General features: G+C 35.4%; 1 protein-coding gene across 1 annotated transcript; it reads left to right on the plus strand.

The window, feature by feature from the left end:
- Positions 1–15236: 15236 nt before the first annotated feature.
- Positions 15237–17462, plus strand: arl4ca (ADP-ribosylation factor-like 4Ca). The gene is made up of 2 exons (XM_081384214.1): positions 15237–16337; positions 16526–17462. The coding sequence occupies exon 1, from the start codon at positions 15745–15747 to the stop codon at positions 16321–16323; it is 579 nt and encodes a 192-aa protein (XP_081240340.1). The 5' UTR covers positions 15237–15744; the 3' UTR covers positions 16324–16337; positions 16526–17462.
- Positions 17463–21879: the final 4417 nt, after the last annotated feature.

Genomic DNA, 21879 nt, shown 5'->3' on the forward strand with positions numbered 1-21879 from the left:
CAAATTCTTTTGTAAATGCAAATCAGCCTATTATAATAATGTCCAACAATAACAATGTAAAACAATTAAATTAAAGTAAAACAGCTGGGCACCTTACAATTTTTTTTTTTTTTTTTGAGGTAAAATGTCATAATTGCCATGCTGAAATGTGATGTGGCCGAACTTCTGTGAGAAAGAATAAATTGGCTCTTCAATGAATAAATGAACTGAGGAGTGACTTAAAGGTGTCTTCTACTGAAATATTAGGCTTTAAGTTTTTAAAAAGGCGTTTGATCCGTTTTCTTCATAATCTAATGGAGTCTTTTCATGTTGGTGGATTCAAAGCGAGAGGACTCTCTGAGGAGTAAAACTTCTCGAGAAGCAAAAGAGGATGAAGCTCCAAAGCACTTCCACTTTTCCGTTTATTTCACACCCTTCGCTTCTCATCGACATCAGATCGAGACTGAAATTCAAGCACGGATGCAAAACAAGTGGCAGAAATGAAAAAAAAAGAAAAACCTCAACCAAACAAACAACCAAAATTCTTGTTTTCTTTCACACAAGAAAAACAAAAGCCCCATCATGATGGTTTTGTTTGTAAAAGGCTCGTAACACTTTATATTCGCTCCTTTTATTAAGCTTGCATTGCTGCCAATGATCAAATGAATGTATGATTCTGATGACATAATTGCCTGTCACAGGCATCCATTGCTAAATTAGGTTAATTAAACGTTCCAGCAATGCATTAAGCATCACAATGGGCAGCCAGCACTGAGAGCTTTTTGCATGAGGCAAGGCCACACAGCGGGAGATGCAGGGACACATTCCAGATGGTTGCCAGGAAACGAGGGAATGCTTCAGGCTGATTGGCTAAAGGGGAAGAGTTCATTGCCGTGTGAAGAACCTGAATCTACTCAGTGAATGTCAAAATAGTGTGGACCTGATTAGATTTTTGGTTTAAATGCTGTGCAATACCTACAGGGACCAGTTTTGTAACTATTTTATTTTTCTCCCCTGTTATAGCACCAAAATCATTTGAAATGTATATTTTTTTATATTATTATTGAATAATAATATTAAAAATATTACATTTATTAATTTTAGTTTTTTTTTTTTGCAATATTTTGCACTGGAAATCTCCTTTGACTACTGGAATGATTGATCATGTGATTTCAAAATGGCAGCCTCCATGAAGCAATCCACTCCATGTAAAATAAATCCGCTTTTATTAGGGTGTTTTCACACTTGGTCCTTTTCAGGGGTATGAGCGCGGTTCGCGTGATTTTTGGCCCATATGTGAACACTCCAAACGATCTCAGACCCCTTTAAAGCGAACCAAACCGAAACCATCTCGGATGGTGGTCAGGGTGTGGTTGGATTTCATGGAACCATTCACTAAAACACTCAATCTGAGCTCACTTGATTTTTTTCATTCGCAAATCCCAATGTAGTTTGGTAATCAGATGCCTCCGTACATATCGAAAAAAGTGAAAAAAAAAAAAAACCTTTACCAAAATGTATTTAAAATAGCATACGTTTATTCCATACTAAGTATACTACAAAACCATTTTACTTTTTTTTACAAAGGTGGATGTGTGATATAGTGCAATAATATGGATGTAGTATTGCAACAAAAGTATTATTTTTTTTGTGTAAAAGATAAACAATTTAGAGTTATGCTCATTTAACAGCATTTGTAGCAGTGTTTTTACCAAACAATAATAATGAATAATAATAATAAACAAATAACTTGGTTAAGGCACATAGTGAATGGGATCAAATAGGGCCAAAGGGTCAGCCATCAAACACTGAACTAGACTAGATCCAAAAAGGAACAGTATGAACACAAAGGGGTCTGAGACCACATTCCTAAGTGAACCAAATAAGGATCTGAGTCCTCTTTCAGGGACAGTGTGAACGTAAAGAGAAATGGGGTTTCACTTGGTTCACCTCTTGATCCACTTAAAGAAGTCTGAGTTTGGTTCTTTTAAAGAGGACTCAAGTGTGAAAACACCCTGACTACTGATATGCTGGGATTATGTAATGTATTAAAATGTAATGATTTATCTTTAATCTTTATTTTTTTTTATTTTTATTTTTCAAACGAACCATTTTTATGTTTTAATGTAGGCTATCTTTATAAAACTTTTTAATTGACAAGAACATTTTGGAATATGCGCGTTTTAGAGTAGGCCTAGCATGGTGTTTTAATATGGTAAACTTGCACTTTTCGACCTTTAAACGGTGTGTTTATGTGTGTTTGCCTCATAATTTCAAATATAGGAATTCAGGAGCTGCAGAAAGCGATTATTGCGGGGATTACATGCTGCAATAATCGCTTTCTGAACTTTTTCTAATGCGCTGTCTCTATGACAACAACCACTACACACAGCTGTCAGCAGCAGGCTATAATGTAGTATAGGACAAAGCGCGCGCGAGCGCGCGAATACAAATACATTACACACAAAGCCTGAGGTAGGGGACGAATTTTAAATCTCCTTTCTCTGAATTGAATAGCCAGCATCCTGTGAGTCATTAACACCCGTTTGTCTCGTAGCAGCAATGAAAGGTGAGTAAACAGCCTCGTTTAGTAGCTAATCTAGCAGTAAAACGGCAGAAACGTCTCCTGAGGGAGCAGCTAGGCCTATGTAATTCATATTCCTTTTCCGACGGTTCAGACCTGTATAGGTGAATGATGTGCTGGAAGAAACGGTTTTGGAATGGAAAGTTAATAGGAAAGAAAGTGAGAGAGCTCGAACTGACTTTGCTCTTGAAGTAAAGCCCTTTAATTAATATCTGCCCATCCCGCAGAGTGCAGTGGACGGATAATAGTTAGAAGAATAAATCAATATCTCCTTCAGCTTAACTTTGCAATGGATGAATCCAGCCTCAGTAAAATGTGCAAACATTAACTATACGACTTAAAGGGATAGGTTTCCCAAAAATGAAAATTCTTTCATCATTTACTCATCCTCAAGCTGTTCCAAACCTGTATGAATTTATTTGTTCTGCTGAACACAAAAGAAGATAGCTTGAAGAATATGGGTATCCAAACAGTTCTGGGGCACCATTGACTTCCATTGTGGGGAGAAAAAATACTATGGAAGTCAATGGTGCCCCAGAACTGTTTGGATATTCTTCAAGGTATCTTCTTTTGTTTTCAGCAGAACAAAGAAACTCATAGAGGTTTGGAACAGCTAGAGGGTGAGTAAATTATGACAGAATTTTCATTTTTGGGTGTGAACTATCCCTTTAATGAAAATCAAACCGGTCCACTTAAGTGGAAGTCCTTAATAACATTAAACAACATTAAAAACAAAAGTAACTTCTGCAAAATGATTCTAGATAGAACTCGTATTTACAAGTTAAAAAGAAAATTCAGTTGTACTAAATAGTGGAAGGTGCAAACATCATTTTATCCATTAAGATTTGTTTAGACTGAAAGGTACACTTATAAAAAGTAGGTAATGCAATTTTTTTTGGACATCTACCATGCTTATTTGGTAATAGATGCATGGTAATACCATGCTTTTCTTTTCGACAGACATCATTGCTATTTATTTATTTATTTATTTACATAATAAAATAGGCCTATCACTAGACAAGCACCATGGTATTGTTGTTTTTTTTTTCTTTCTTTCTTTCTTTTTGGTTGGGCAGTGCTGTATTTCAGTGCAACAAAACCCGTAAGCATCTCCCCTTGCCTTTTGGCATTGTAACTGAACTCATATCTCCTATCTCCTAAATCTGTGGCAGGCAAGCGACACTAACTCATTTCCAATTTCACAAGGTGTCCAGATCGTGCTCGCTGAGTTGGCCTGACAGAGCTCATTTCCATAATTACACCGTAAATGCAAAAGCTCGGTGACAATGGTATGAAAATAAATGCACCTCGATTCCTGCATCAGTTCATCCATGGGAAAACAACCTTTCGAGATGGAGAAAGACTATCTTTACGCCCTAAGAATAATGCAATCAAGTTGAGGCCAGCAGAGAAATCTAAATCTCCATTTCAGTTACAAAACGTCTCACAAACAAGACATTTAGATCTTTTGTTATTTTTTCTTGAAATAGCCTACATAGCCTAATGTCCCCATGTTCATTTAAAAGAACCTTATTGTGAAGCATTAACAGTTTAAAGAATATTGTTTCATTTCTAAATGCACAATACATCAATCGCAATACTGAAGAAATGTCCACCAATCAGGGAAGCATTTTGAATTGATTTGGTCTTCTCACACTTTCAAACTACTCTGCAAAAAATTATATGATCAGTGAGCTATGACATACATAACATTACATTGCTTTAACTCAAAATAAGTTAAGCAATTTTTTATGTTATATAAGATTCAACTAATTTTTAAAGTCAGTTTAATGTAATTTAAGTTGAATTGACAAACATCCAAGTTGATTGTGCTTAAAAATTTAAGGCAGCTATTTATTTTAATTTTTTTATTATTATTATTATTATTTATTTTTTACAGTGATATCTGAATATTTTGCAGTCATGACTTTAAGGGCAATGCATAGCCTAATAATAAAATATAAAATTATATATAATATAATATATATATATATATATATTATAATATATTATATTATATATATATAATATATGTTTTATACTTATTTTCAATTAATTATGTGAATACATTTGACAAAATACATTTTATAAATAAATATAAAAAATAAAATATATTGTTTGTTTTTATAATTATAATTTTGTTGACTGTCAAAAAATAAATTTGTATTTTTTTTTGATAAATTGAAATATTTAGAAAATATTGGTTTATACTTATAATCATTGACTGTCAATACATTTGACAAAATGTTTATATTGCATTTTAAATATTTTATATTTATTAATTTTTTTTTCTATAATATGTACTTTTAACTTAATAAAATACATTTTATTTTTGTATATTGTTATTTTTTTGATGATTACATCATTTTTAAGGCTTCATGGAATGAGTAGTTCATTTCCCATTAAAAATAAAAACAAGAACACAGTCTATTTTCATTTTTTTAATGTTTTAATTCTTTTTGCTCCAAATCAAATGTCTCAGGACTTATTGAAATTTGTTTAAAACCATGGAGAAAATCCCGAACCAAGGTCGCTGAAAAAGTGAGTGGTCACTGATACGCTCTATTGCAGCAACAAAGAATTCAGTCTCATTTCATTGGCTTTAATTAAAGAAACACTCCCCAAGGTCAGGTCATAAGGCAGGCAGAATGATGTTAAAAATTATCTGTGAAGGACTTAACAATATTTCTTTCAGTTCCTTCGATCTGTGTGAAATAAATGAGCTCTCTTGTGCCTGCAGTTTGTCACTGGGACAACCCTTTAGGCCACTCACAGATCAGCTGATTAAATATGTATTCCATGCTGGGTTTTGTTCCCGATGGGTTTTGGACTGATGTGACATGCTTTGATTTGTCAGATGCTGTTGGGAGATATGGCACAGTAGTGTCCTGTCCTTCAGAGTTTGTGACTTTGTGTGTAGAGATGATATTTCACAAAGATCTGAAGCCTGTGTGCCTCAAACAGAGATTGTGATATTTGATATTTGATCACATGGAAATTGATTCTGAACAAAAAATGTACCTAAAAATTCACTTAAATTAACCCCATCTCTAAACTTCTTGTGTAGTCACAGTTTGCAAAGCAAGTTATTTATCAATACTAACCTTGAAATGCAACGTTATTAACCCTTAAACCCATACCTCGGGTCTTTAGTGACCCGGGACGTCACTCACTACCATCCTCCTCATTCATTTTTTAAAGTTACACATCAACCTCCTTAGTGTTCCTCAAATGTACGGCCTCATGGACTTCATGATCAAGTGCACCTATTAATGTCAAAATAAAAGTTTTACTTTACATTTTTAAACCATTATGCTTTTATAATCTTTGGTTGTGCTTTAAAGGACACTTACTTCAATGTGTTGACTAACATACTAAAGCATACTGTATGTTAAAGTATAGGCCACTTGATTATAATTAACTCTTGTGTCATATGATATTACATTTAGGGCCAGATTTACTAAACAGGGCAAATTAGCGTGGGAGCGCAATTCCACAAAAGCGCCGATGGGAGTGGAAAGATCTGCACGTGATCTACTGACGACGTGCAAATTCAAGAACACAGACGCAGTCAGATCATTTCCATAATGACCAACGCAATCTACCAAGAGCTACCAAATTAGCATCTGGTTTTGGGGCGGTAAATAATGGCGCAAATACCAGTAAATTGACAAGCACAACCCTTAGTAAATCACCTTGCATGATTCATTTAAATACTCTCCTCCCATAAATTTTGCATCCGGGAGGGAAACTCCTACAAATGCATATGCAATAAAGTCAGCCACAAAAGTAACTGTCCACAACTTTTCAGCGCTAATTTTTCACTGCGTGTCTTTAGTAAATCCTGACCGTAATTTTTTAATGCCAAAAGAGGGCGCTGGCGCAAGCTCTTAGTAAATCCGTAAATTTTCATTTAATTGCAATGGACATTACATTCATTTAACACTTAAGTATTTTCAAATATATTATTTCCATAAGTATAATTTTTTTGGCACACATGGGGCCCTATTTTAACGATCTAAGCGCATGGTCTAAAGCGCACGGCGCAAGTTCACTTAGAGCGTGTCCGAATCCACTTTTGCTAGTTTAACGATGGGAAAAATGGTCGGGTCTAAAAGGGTTGTCCCTATTCTCTTAATGAGTAATGGGTGTGTTTTGGGATTTACGTGTGTTAAACCAAACTCATCTCCCATTCCCTTTAAATGCCAGTTGCGCTTGCGCCATGGCAGATTCGCTATTTACATGACGGAATTTGATAGTGGAAAGGCCGAAGCCGTCTACTGGTCTGCTCGTGCGCGAGGTTAAAGTGCGCAAGCAGACCATCTACGGGACAAGCCGGATTCCACCATATCTTTATATACACAGTAATAATCTTTTACATTGTAATTTTATTTTAAATATTTGGCATGTTTGTGTGCTGCTGTGCGTTTAATAAGCACAGTGTACGCGTGGTGTGGACCCATCTATAGGCGCACATTACTAACACGCTCTTTAAATAACAAAAAAATAAATATTGCGCCATTGACTTTAGACCAGGTTTCAGTTGCTATTTCTGTTGCCTCAAAATAGCAACGTGCCAACAATGTGCCAGAACACACCTCGTTTTCAGACAAGCACGCCCATGGGCGCACAGGACGTAAATGCATTTGCCATTTAAACAACGTGGCGCAGGACGTAAAAATGATAACTGCGTCGGACTGAAACTAGCAAAAAAAACACTTGCGTCGTGCTTGGCGTTGCATTGCGCCGGGTGTAAGATAGGGCCCATGGACACAAAATGGCATTGTTTCCTGAGAATCGCCCTGCCTCGGATTAGTGCTGAGGGTCTCATTCCAGTTTTTGGCTTGATTCATTACAATTTGGCATCGGCAATTAAACATGATAAACCAAACTCTTATTCAGTTTCGACTTAAAGGTGTGTGCCAAGACAATGAGCGCTGCGCATGCAGAAAATTAATTATGGAGTTAATCATGGAAAATTAGCAAGCTAAGACACCAGAGTGATATAAATCAGTTCCAGCTTTTGATCATGAATGTTGATTAGTCAATACAGAATTATGGGCATGTTAAATAACATCTTTACCTTTCTTTTCCATATGATGTATTTCAAAGCTCTTTATCTCTTTTCGCTAAACAGAACGGTTTCAAAGGCCTTATTGCATAAAAACGTGTACAGGCGTGCTTTATAACTTTCAGCATGTCACAAACAAACTTGATTCCATCTGTTTCAAAGGCAGAATAATGAGTTTCAGAGCGATGAGGGGTAGACGGTGTCTCTAGTGTGCGCTTGCATCTGTTGTGAAAAACATGAGTTTCCTGCTTGGCTGAGCTTTGTGGAAAACAGGTGGACTGTATTTCACCTTAGCGAATGCAGAAAGATAGAGAATGAGATTATCATGGTTTGGGAGATGCTGGGAGAGAGAGAGAGAGGGAAAAAAGGATTGTAAACAAGACAAGCGGATGGAGTGTCATTTGTTTCACTTCATAGCAACTTTGTCTAAGTTGTTGATCCTATAAATCCCTAAAATAGGAAATGTTTCACAATATATTTTTCAGCTTTGATACATCAGGATTTAATGGTCATTTATGGATCAAAACTAAAACGTATTTCATCATGTTTATAATGTTTGAAGAAATTATTTTATTCATAAAGAAATTCACCAAATATTTTTGTTTTGTGGATGTGAAACTAGTTTCAATTCCAACTAAGGATGAACATAAGATTATAAATAAATATTATAAATACAATATAAATGAATAAATACATATTACATTTGTATAATAAATCATATTAACATCATAAACATACATTAACAGAATTGGTAATTTTGCAAGAACATTAGTATGTAGCAAGTAAGCATAAGTTGTGTTTGACATTCGTTTTGACATCAGTGACAATATAAAGTATATTCTTGCCTTTACTGTATGAAAATCAGCAAAGATATCCCAGTAAAAAGATGTGCATTGTGACCAGTGTTGGGTGTAATGCATTACCAAGTAAGTTTAAAAAAGTACATATTTACATTAATGTAGTTTAATTTCAGTTATTTATGATTTAATTACGTTAAATAGCATATAGATATAGAACAATTCTATTTTAACCAATTGAACATCAAAATTTAACGTCTAATTTTAAAATGTAATGTAACCTTCTCCCTTTAAATACTTTGGTCAGTTCAAGAATAATTTAAGCAATTATATAATGTCTATTTGAAAGAATTAAAAGAGCAGTTTCATATTGTTCAGCTTTCCTAGGCTGATATGGGATTTAGAAAGTAATTACTAATAAGTAATGCAATGCTTTTTAGAGAGTGTAATTAATACAGTAATCTAATTAACCCTCTGATGGTCCTCTGTCATTTCTGACCGAATAATTTTCTGTTTTGAAATTTTAAAAATCACAGCTTCATCGGAAGGCTATGAAACTTGGTGACTTTTCTGGGATTAGGTATGTGAATACAAAAAAAAATTTGAGGTCATGATCCGAGCATGCTAAGTGGTCGTAAAAAAAATAGTCACACTCGTGGTCTTCGGTCAAAAATGACCGACCCATAGGAAATGAATGGGAAATTTACAAAAACACAAAAATTCTCTGAATTTTTGTCTGTACAATCTACAAATCGGACACGATTCTAAAAAAAAGTACACCGCAGTAAAGGGGTGACACTCTACAACATCAAGAGTGCAAAAAATTCACACACACATACAAACACACGTTTATACACATACACACCAATAAATTCAGATTACAAAAATCTGTTTTGAATTTTTAAAAATCACAGCTTCATCAGAATGTTACGAAACTTGGTGACTTTTCTGGCATTAGGTATGTGAACACACAAAAAAATTGAGTTCATGATCCGAGCATGCTAAGTGGTCGTAAAAAAATGAGTTATGATTTTGGTCTTCGGTCAAAATTACCCCCATAGGAAATGAATGGGAAATTGACAAAAACACAAAAATTCTCTAAAAATCAGCCACGATGCAGAAAAAAAATGCTCAGCAATGAAGGGGTGAAGCTCTAAAACATCAAGAGTGAAAAACATAACATAATTAATAATTATAATTAATATATGTATATATAATTAATATAATGATTATTAAAATTATTAAAATAATAATTAATAAAATGTTATAAACCTTGGCAAAAAGTATTATTTGAGAATTTCTAAAAAAATACATTCAATCCACATCTTAAAAGTAAGTAATTTGGTCCAAAAACAACTAGAATTCACAAACATCTCCATTTAGAGCTATACAGGCATCTAGTGGTAAACCCATGCAATAACATGTTTTATTTAATTTTATGATTAATAAATTGATGAATTTTTTTTATTTTATTTTTTTTCTGAAAGCCTAGTCTCTATTTTACCCGAAAATACTGCATAGAATTTTTTTTTTTTCAAAAAAAAAAAAAAAAAAACAACAACATTATTTTCAATGGCAAAAAATGGACTATAAATATTGCATAAATATTAATAAGTTCAATCAAATTGTCTCAAAATTCTAAATTAAAAAGAATAAATATTATAGAACAAAAATAAATTGCATTGGTTTTTACTGGGATGGAGGAAGTTTCATTTTTAGGTGTCCGGTCATTTATGACCGGGAAGGCCCCCAGTGTGACTGCTAAACGAAGACCATCAGAGGGTTAAACTTTTGAAGATGTATTCAGTAGCTGTAATTACTTTTTTCTTTTTTTTTTACCCAACACTGATTGTGACACGTAGGCAGGCATTTTGGAAATAATACACTTATTTAACTCTGTGAAGAACCACTATATAGGGGACAGAAATCTCACTGTAATAATCCACTATATAGGGGACAGAAGAGACTAAAAGACTGTATACATACAGCTATTAACATATAAGTAGCCAAGCTCAAAGTAGCATCACTAACATCGCTAGTAGAAACAATTGAGATACAAAAAAAGATCGAATTTGATATGCCAGTGGTTCCAGAGAGATGATAACCCTGATCTGATGTAAGAACGCTGATCGTGTCTTGGTTGATCTTACAGCATCATTGAATACAAAACCGATGAGCCTCACGGGAACAGAAACCAATTAGCAGCACATCCCATTCAGGCCTGTTGCTCGGTTACGCACCCTCTCTGCATGTTAATGCGGCTCCTCATCTACCTGTTCCTCACGCAAGAGCTCTTGTGGGTAAAACAGAAAGGAGATGAGAAGATTATGCTGACAGCACATTTGTACGCCAAAACACATTAACGTAAGAGGCCGCTTAGCATTCGAGAGAGTGAGAGGGTGTCGTAAGGGAGTTAAATATGAAATAGTAGGTCTGTTTGCTCGCTGTTTTTCAGAGGAACCTCAAAGGAACTCCCCGAGGAGGTCCTGGTCTCCATAGCGAACAAAGAACGCTAGATGTTCTGGAGCAGCTGGAGTTAGATTAACCCTGAGGATTACGTCCCCTCGGCATCTGAAAAGATCTCAAATATTCTGCTTGAAATTTTTGTAAGAACCAAAATCCTCCACTACATGCAAAAGTTTGCTTTATTCTGAGGAAAGAACGTGAAATATAGGGCTAATGAAGTTCACAGAGTTAAAGTTTTGGGATTCAAATGCATGTTGCATGTAATAACATCCTTTTTTTTACATTTAAAACCCTTAATAATAATGATAAAAAATAAGTTTAAATTAAATTAATAACAATTCAGAAGACTACATATTTGCACATCAAATAAAACTAGAAGGAAAAAAGGTAAAGACCAACTGGTTTGATTAAAACTTGTCTGAAAGTCCACAAAAGAGTTACTTACTCCAAAAGAGTAACACTTGACGATGTTTGACGTAAGATGTAGGAGTAGCGTTAGCTTTGATGCCTCTCTCGGTTCAAACAAACAGGGCTGGGCAACAAACTCCGACATTTCTCTTTAAAAATTCTCATTTTAGACTTATAGTTCGTGACTGGTGTCGCTTCCGCGTTCGTCAGTGTGTCATACGTCATGTCAAAGGTTACTCTTTCGCCGTAAATCGATGCGTACTTCCGTCAGCCGGAAGCTAGTTATTTTAGTCGATAAAGTTTTAAATATGGATATTTTTCTTACACGAACTCATTGCTTCGCTTCAGCAGGCCTTTATTAACCCACGCAGAGCCATGTCGAGCACTTTAATCATGGATGGATGCACTTTGATGGACTTCAAAACATAAACAGCCATTCACTGCCATTATAAAGCTTGGAAGAGCCAGGACATGTTTTAATATGACTCCGGTTGTATTCGTCTGAAAGAAGAATGTCATATACACCTAGGATGGTTTGAGGGTGAGTAAATCATGGGGTAATTTTAATTTTTGGGTGAACTATCCCTTTAAATTAGGTACAATCAGCTTGGATGTTTAAGTCATATATAGCAACTTAAATTACATTAAACCTCTACAAAATAAAGAGTTGAATCTTGTTAAACTTGTAAAAAAGTTGAAAATTGCTTAACTTATTTTGATGGGTTAAAGCGATATACAAACATATGTTGTCAACTTATTGATCATATAATGTTTTTTACAGTGTACGTTAGACATGATAGATAGATAGATAGATAGATAGATAGATAGATAGATAGATAGATAGATAGATAGATAGATAGATAGAGTAGGCCTATTTGCTGTTGAAACAGTTTGAGCGATGAGACATACATTTCAATAAGTTGTACTAGTTCTTTCAACATACCCTCTGATGTTCATTCATTTATTTTGTACTGTAACTAGTAGTAAAGAGGGAGAGATGATCATTCACGTGCGCTCATGCTTCTTGAACTGAGGCTACAGCGATACATCACTCCATGTTATGAGCCAAACCGGTATTTATTGTTTGAATTTCATAATAAAACTTAATAAAACTAAATTTGGAAGCTGAGATTTCATATCAAAAGGAAGCTGCCTTGTCTTGTCTGTCTGCGCTAGAGATGCGCGGTTGGGCTATTATTTCATCCGCAACTGCATCACAAAACTCATCATCAACTGCCGCCATCCATCCGCACCAACGTTTTTGACCAATTTTCAAAACCGCACCCGCCCGCCATCCGCTGATTGCTGTATACATAATATTTTTCATTTGATTGGTTCACCCGCCCGAATTGAATTCAAATATTATTTTTCGTCACGTCATCCGCTCGATCCGCGGTTTATCCGCGGAGTCCGCGGCTGTAGGCTAACCGCCAACCGCGCATCTCTAGTCTGCGCATTGTTAGTGTTCTCTTGTCATCGCTACGTTTTTCTCACTGCGTGAGAATATGAATGAGTGGCGTGAGAGAACAGTGTCAAATGCACAAGTCTCACACTGAATAGAGTTAGAGTTGGCAGCCCTAATGAATGGATAGACAGACAGACAGACAGACAGTGTCTGTGTCGGTGTGTGTGTTGTCCTATTCTCCTGTTCTCTGTCCTCCCACCGGAGCAGCTGTCGAAGTGGACAGGAAGGACTAAAGAGCAAGGACCTGTTTGAGCTCATTTATAACAAGGTGCAACCTCAGGCAGTTAGAGTCCCAGAGTCCTCTGGCTTAAAACATTGCCTCATTACTTCACTTCTAGTAGGAGCCAATACCTCCTGTGAGGAGCGGATAATAAATACCTGTGAAATACTGTGCCATGCCATTTTTAAGGTATGAGAGGCTGTGCTACAGTATATTGTGTAAAATGTGGTGTTAGATACCGTATTATCACACGTATTAGTACCTTTTCTAATATCAAGGATTTCATTTTCATTATTTAAAACATTATTTTATTAGCTAATTCTGCTAGAAAATGTCGTCATGGACATTTAAAAAAAGGTTAATAGTTAGTTTCAACAGGTGCTGCTAACAGTTAGGCTACAAGCTGTTCTATATGATAAATTAGAAAATGTACAAAATCATACTGAATGTATATAGTCCATGTCCTTTGCGAGTTTAAAGCCTGCTACAATTATTCAATAACACATGTTAGCATGTTGCTAAGCTAATGTGGAACTCAAAACATAATACCGCACACAAATATTGGGTAGTTTCTCTGCCATTTTGGACTTTTCCCCCTTCACTAAACTCATTGCAATACATTCTGGGATTGTGTTTTTCTACCAAAACGAGGGAACTTAGAAAGCAACATAATATTGTTGATATCTTTTTGCAACATTCTTCATATCGGACAGCATGCTAAGGAAGCTGCTCTCTTCTTTGAGGCCAATTTGAACGTGAAGCAGGCTTTGATCTGGATTGAATTGTTCGGCCACAATAAACCAGTTCCTCTGTAAGACCCACATACTCCTTCCTGAGCCCTTTCCTTCCTCTTGGAGGACTGTCAGAATGGCAGGAACTCGCTAGTTTGTTTTCTTCTTCTTTCTTCTTTCACACCCATTTTTTTTTCTCAGACAGACTGAATCCAGTCGAGTTAAAGCCTTCGCGCTGACATTGTGTGAGAAACTAGACTTTGTAAAACAATCCTGTCAGAAATGACAGAACTAATTAACATTATAAACATTAAGCTGGATAAGAATAAAGAAAAATAGGGATGAAACTAATTGTATTTTATACTGACCCCTATTGATGTGGATTCAAAAGTTTTTGTTCATTCATTTTTGGTCAAAACTAATTTTTGTAAACTTCTGCAATCCTGACATCTAGTGATAGAAAGGCAACATTACATTTTTGGCAGTCAACAATCCTGAATAAACACTTTAATATATAAAATATTTAAAAGCAAATGCTATTAAATACTATTACAAGGCTTTAATGATTTTCTTAAAGCTTTTTTTTTTCTCTCCTTAGTAATGATAATAACAATAATTATAATAATAAGCAACTTTAAATAAATGTACTAAACTTAATAGTTGTCACATTTGAGTTGTTAAAATTAACTATATATATATACATATATAATTGAGTGTGTGTGTGTTATTAATTCATATATAATTGTTTAAACCTTTTTTCATAATACCTGTGCCAAATCCAATGTGTGTGCAGATAATTCTGATGAAGCGGACCCTACACACACACACACAGACACACAAAACCCCAACATATATGTGTGTGTGTGTGTATTTCATCAGTCATGTTATTTCCATGACAGGATTTTAAATATTTAAAACTTTATTTAACAGAGACTGTTATACATATATTTTACACCAGGTGTCAGCAGACTCATAAACAAAATCGTAAATCTCCAAAATCTCTTTTTAAATGATTCATCCTTTAATTGTTTCTTGTTTTTTACAATCTATTCACTCAATATATATATAATAAAACTCTCACCATAATAATAATACTAATACTACATTTAAATAAATACATCAAATTTGAGATTTTTCACAACTCTATATATATATATATATATATATATATATATATATATATATATTCAATTCACATTTATTCATAAATTGGTTTTCACAATACATATTTCAAAGCAGCTTTACAGAAAATGCATGTGTCTACATTACTATTTAGAGTGATCTGTTAACAGATGTGACTGTGTCCATGGAAACCCATATAAAACCCATATAAATAAATATATGGGTATATATAAGCACCAAACTTTTTTGTGTGTGCTGAATCTCATGTTGTACATGGGGATGTACAAGCAGTGTTGTGGTGTGACTTTCTGAACTGGTGTCTCCGTGCTTCTGCTTGCCTGTGTGGGAGGAGTTCACACAGATTTGTATTCCTCATGCACACGCACAGACAGCAGCAGCAGCGCTTCAGTGTGAGGCAGAGCACAGCGGGGAAACCTCCGTCTACTCACTGTCGGCTTGTTTTTATCTCCACTGAGGAAACGCCTCGCTCCCTGACCTTACAGTCTCGGATTTATGCTGCGTGTGGAAGACATCTATTCGTGAACTGTTCATAGTGAGGAGATAAACGGACGCCAGCGGTCTGCAGTGCAACATATCATCTGAAAACAGGAGGAGAACCCAACGCCCTTCCCAGACCGACCATGCGTACCTGCCTGGGTTGATGTGCAATGGATGCTTTTATGGGTTTGCATGCATAAGTATGCACCATTAACATGCTGAGGTGCCTCTCCTTTTATGGATTGCTTTACGGGATCATAACCTGGTGTTTTTTCCTTCAAAACTGAAAGTCATCTCAGTTTGGATGCTAAATAACCAATGAAGCCTGGAAGCCTCGAGATCAAAGAGGCGAGATAGGCGGCGTTGCTATGTGATTTATTGATTGTTACATATTTATCAGAAGATGGGGAACGGTTTCTCCAACATCGCAGCATTCCAGTCCCTGCACATTGTGATGCTAGGCTTGGATTCGGCCGGTAAAACCACAGTACTGTATCGGTTAAAGTTTAACGAATTCGTCAACACCGTTCCCACCATCGGCTTCAACACGGAGAAGATCAAACTCAGCAATGGCACCGCCAAAGGGATCAGCTGTCACTTCTGGGACGTCGGCGGACAGGAGAAGTTAAGACCCCTATGGAAATCCTACAGCCGTTGCACGGACGGTATTATTTACGTGGTGGACTCCGTAGATGTCGACCGGCTTGAGGAAGCCAAGACAGAACTGCATAAAGTCACTAAATTCGCAGAGAACCAAGGAACTCCTCTGCTGGTGATCGCCAATAAGCAGGACCTCCCCAAATCCCTAACAGTCACCGAGATCGAGAAGCACCTGGCTCTCCATGAACTGAGTCCCTCCACCACGTACCACGTCCAACCGGCCTGCGCCATCATTGGCGAGGGTCTCCATGAAGGAATGGACAAACTATACGAGATGATCGTCAAACGAAGGAAATCTCTCAAACAGAAGAAGAAACGATAGACTATTGCAGACTTGTAGAGACATTCAAAGGGATAGTTTACCCAAAAACGACAATTCTGTCATCATTTACTCACCCTCATGTTCCATGTCCCCATTGACTCATTGTGTGACCAGACATTTAAAAAAAAAAAAAATCTCCTTTTCGTGTTTTGCAGAAGAAAGTCGTGCAGATTTAGAATTACGTGAGGGTAAATGATGACAGAATTGTCTACTAAATGTTGCCATGAAAGATATGATGGGTTTTGCCTTGGTATGCAAGATTTGGTAACACTTTATAGTAACTTTCATTAATAATATATTGTGCAACAAATATTTAGTTAATGTACATTCATACTGTCTGAAACATTTGCATAAATATCCGCATTTCCACATGAACTCATGATCTGATAACTGTGATGTGTTAAAATATTTATTACAGTAAGTAGGAAAATTAAATTACAGTATTTACAGCTTACTTGAACAATATAGCATCTTTGCCACAACCAATGGCGTGAGTTTTGGGCAGGACAATCTGTTTCAATCCAGATACATTTGAAAAACCTGTTAGTAAACAATCATTAATTTCGCAATTCAGTTTTGCAGAAATGACACACTTTAAGCATGTTTCTTATTGACTTGTTAGTGAAAGTTATTATAAAGTGTTACAGGAGATACAAAAAAACAATGGTAAATAATAATGCTTGCGTATAGAACCAAAAACTACTTAAATACATAGCGAGAAAATATGTAACTAGCCAATAAATTAAAGTGCATAAAAATAAGAGAAAAAAATGGGCGGGACCCATGTTGCTGCTTGATATTAACTCCATAAATATTGCTAATAAACAGTAGCCTGTGCTTTGAAAACCCCCTACTTTTGTTACGAAATCATTCCTTAAATAAACTGAATTAAAATGATTATTTGCATAACTAGCAGCACATTGAACCATATAGTTCCTCCGATGCAGTTTTTCCATTTTTTTTCCATCTCTGTCTTTTTTTAAAGTGCCCTACACAGGCCTTGAACATGACCAGATATGTTTGTTTAGTTGAAATGCTACTTTGTACTACAATCAGAGGTTGTTGTATTATGAAACCATGTAGTGAAATGAAGACTGTTTATGCACATGATGCCAAAAATAAATTATACTGAAATATCCATAACGCGTGTAGCGTTTTGTTGGTTTGCAACCTGACCTAAACACTTCAGAAAAGTCTGCATTCAGCATTATCGCGGGCGGCGAGCCTGTTTTCTGTAATTAAAGTTGCCGTTCGGTACAACAGCCATCACCCATAATTCCCCGAGCTGTCAGATCTACATGATTTCACATCGCTGGACGACGTAAATCCCTTTGATTTAGCTCTAGGCTGGCCGAGGTCCACACGTGCTCGCGTTTGAGCGTAGCACACTCTCGGGACCGGGATAATGACCTTTTAGTGCTCAGCGAGATTGAAAATGGATATTAATAGGAGAACTCGCCCATTGTGTAATTAGAATAAGCCACAGCGGGCCGGGAAAAATCCCTCTGATGGGAGTGTGACTGGGGCCTAGAGGCGTGCAACACAACACCTGCTGGGTGGGCAAACATACACAAAGTATGATTTTAAATCAAATTTCCTTTTAACAGACTGTACTATGGTTTTGATAAGAACAAGACAGCAAAATCTGTCACGCTAAAATTCTGAAGAAATCACTCACTTTCTAAAAATTAGAAAGGCCAATGTTTTTTTTGGTTTTGGTTGGACATATGGCGGTCAAACATTGGGAATAATTAAGATTTTGTAATGTGTTTTTATTTTATTTGGTAATATCTCTTGTGCTTATTACCAAGGCTGCATTTAATTGATCAAAAATACAGTGAAAACAGTAATATTGTGAATTATTATTATTGTTATTATTTAAAATAACTGTTTTCTATTTGAATATATTTTAAAATGTAATTTATTCCTGGGATGTAAAAGTTGGATTTTAAAGGTCCCGTTCTTCGTGATCCCATGTTTCAAACTTTAGTTAGTGTGTAATGTTGTTGTTAGAGTATAAATAATATCTGTAAAATTATAAAGCTCAAAGTTCAATGCCAAGCGAGATATTTTATTTAACAGAAGTTGACTACATCGAACGGCCCGTTTGGACTACATCCCTCTACTTCCTTCTTTAATGACGTCACTAGAACCGTTTTTTGACTAACCTCCGCCCACAGGAATGCTTCCTCAACTTCCCCAAAATTCGTTTATGTACTTGCGCACTTCTTATAACTTACTGTGTTTACTCAGCTCTTACGGTGATTTTCTGAAGTAAAACTGACGCTTCATCTTTTGTGTGATGTACAATAAACTTTATTAAACTCATCAGTATATGTTTGATCATTCAGACAGCAGACTTGTAGGCTATTCATAAATAATGGATACATACAAGCAGATGACAAATACGTTATAATAACCGTAATTAAACTACTAAACTATACCTGTTTCATCTCTATACAGCACTCTGACTCTGTAGGCATTATTGTCCGACTCGAAATGAACACCGTTACTGAGAGTTTCTGATATCATCATTCCGTGAGATGAAATTGTCCTGAGAGACTGTGCGCGAGCTCATGAAGCTCCGCCCCCCTGGGCCGGCAGCAGCAGTTAATTTGCATTTAAAGGGCACACACTAAAACAGCTCGTTTTTCTGAGCCCCAAAAAATTAAAATTTAAACATGCTGTAAAAAAAATGATCTGTTGGTTATTTTGAGCTGAAACTTCACATACACTCTCTGGGGACATCAGAGATTTATTTTACATCTTGTGAAAAGGGGCATAATACGGGACCTTTAAGCTGCCATTATATCAGTCTTCAGTGTCACATGATCATTCAGAAATCATTTTATTATGCTGATTTGCTGCTCAATTATTAATGGTTTCTTTGCTTAATATTTTCGTGGAAACCAGGATGGATTTTTTTTTTTCAGGGTTCTTCGATTAATAGAAAGTTTAAAAGAACAGCATTTATTTTGTAACATTATAAATGTCTTTAATGTCACGTATGGTCAATTTTATTCAGCGTCCTTGATGAATAAAATAATTTATTTTTAAAGAAATCTTTCGTACCCCAATTTATCACGTTTTCCACCAAAACATTAAGCAGCAAAAAAAGTTTTCAACATTGATAATAAGAAATTTTTCTTGAACACCAAATTAGAATGATTTCTGAAAGATGTAGACTATAAAAAGTTAATAATTTGACTGGTATAGGAAAAAAAATAAGTAATAATAAATATCATGATATTTGTATTAAATACATTTTTACCTTTAAATACATTCAAATTTTTTAATGTAAAAAAAAAAGATATCCGTTAACTTAACTTAAAAAAGTGAGGAAACACGTTTTTTTTTTTAATTATTAATTAATAAACTTCATGTGTAATTGCAAAAATGTAGAACTTGACAATTCCACATAACTTTTCAATTCCACATGACACTTATTTACTTAATAATTTTAAGGCAACAGGGTTTCCTCACTGTTTTTAAGTTAAGTCAGCTGATCACTTTTTACAGTGTATGAAACCAACCTCAATCATGAACTAGACTATTAAAACAGTCTCCTTTTTATCATCCGAGACTTTCTCATTTGTCATTGACCCATAAACCAATATAGCTAAGATCTTTTCTATATTTGTACTGCTTCCGCTTATGCCTGTTTCACAATCACAGTAGGTGTACGCCTTAATATCAGCCACATTAATTACCCATCGTCCCAATGAACCCATGGTCTTGAGTGTGAAATTCTGTAAGGTATGTCACAAGATGAGACACTGGCTCTGAACAATCCAGAAACCCAGTGAGGCGACAGGAAAGATGATATAGATAATTAATTTTAACATCAACCTATCTAAAAACACAGGCAGTGGGAATGATGGGCTTTTTTTGGAGCAGCAGGTAATAGGGTTCTATAAATAGACCTTAATAATTAATGTAGCACCCACTGGAAATACACGAAAAGGCCAGAAATGGGGATCTTCGCAACAATTGAGCCGTAAGTGCAAGTGCGTGTTTTTAATTTTCCCAAAGAATTTACTGTGAATTGCTCATATTTTGTTGTCTTATCATACTTGAAGGCAGGGATTACTCATATAGTTATTTATGGAAATGGAGATATCGGAGTATCTTTGTTCCCAGGGAAACTATCTGATTTTAACAGTAAACAACTCTCAAACAAGACTCATGACAAGAGTGTTACCTGCAACTAGAGAAATACAAAAAACAACAACAACAAAAAAACCAACAACAATATTTAGATGTATTATTACCATGGTAACCATTGTTCTCATATAATATTTATTACAATGCAATACAAATAAAATTACAATTAATAATAAAAAAAATATATATTTTGTATTTTTTGGTCACACTTTAGATTAGGGTCCAATTCTCACTGTTAACTAACTATTATATGACTTTTGCCCCAATAAACTCCTAATAACTGCTTATCAATAATTAGTAAGCTAGTTGTTAAGTTTAGGTATCATTAGGATTAAGGGATGTAGAATAATGGTCATGCAGAATAAGGTACATGTGCTTTATAACAACAGCCAATGGCATAAATGCATGCTAATAAGCAACTAATAGTGAGAATTGGACCCTAAACTAAAGTGTTACCGTATTTATTTATTTTTTGTGTTGCAAGAATGAAATCTTTATTTGTACACATCAAAGTGAAATATTACAGACAGACAAAAAGACATGCATTTTGCCTTAGCAAGTACCACTAATAACCAACTACGATATAACACAAGCTAGTACTTACAATGCTTTCATTGTTCCTGATTTCTTTAATTATACATTTACGCATGTTAAAAACGTTTTACAATTACAACCATTGTCAGGATTTATTGCTATTGGAACTCACTCCCCATCCAAAACAAGTTATTAAAATGTAATTCGTTAGTCTGAAAATGCAGCCAATGTTTTGTTCTGCTGTCCGTAATGAGCCGTTTGTACAATTGCATGCAAATTGTATGTTTGTGTGGAAAAATGACGTAATTCATAAATTAGACACAGAGAAGGCCCTATTTTGAACTCCTAAGAGTAAAACTCAAAATGGCCATTGAGGAGCAGGGAAAATGGTTTCTGCTTCTATTTGGGTCATATCGAAGGATTTGTCTATTAATATACCCCTTTCCCGTATACGCCTCCATCCCGGTTTTCTGGGTAAATGCATGAAGCTTTGAAAAACACACCTGGATCTTTTGACTGAAATGTTTGGGAGTTTGTTACCCGTCATGACATGCCTGTTTTGTTTTGCTCGTCTTTTTGTATGACACCTGTTTACCCCTCTTTCCCTTCCATTTTTCATCGCTCTGTTACTTCTTGTTCTCTTTCTCTGCCTGCTTTTAGACTCGTCATTCTGCAGCTAACCAGACTGAAATGAGCGGAGAAATCTATGGTTGAAAAGATGCGCTCAGAAATGAGGTAAAACCCACTAGAGAAAGAAACGTATTTGGGTGTTTCTGCAACTACGGGCCAACAATCCCAATTTTTTAAAAAATCAACCTCTATGAATTTCAATTTTAACCATCACAGTCTATAATACAT

This window comes from Scardinius erythrophthalmus (assembly GCF_964197995.2).
Source record: "Scardinius erythrophthalmus genome assembly, chromosome: 14".
Classification (NCBI taxonomy): domain Eukaryota; kingdom Metazoa; phylum Chordata; class Actinopteri; order Cypriniformes; family Leuciscidae; genus Scardinius; species Scardinius erythrophthalmus.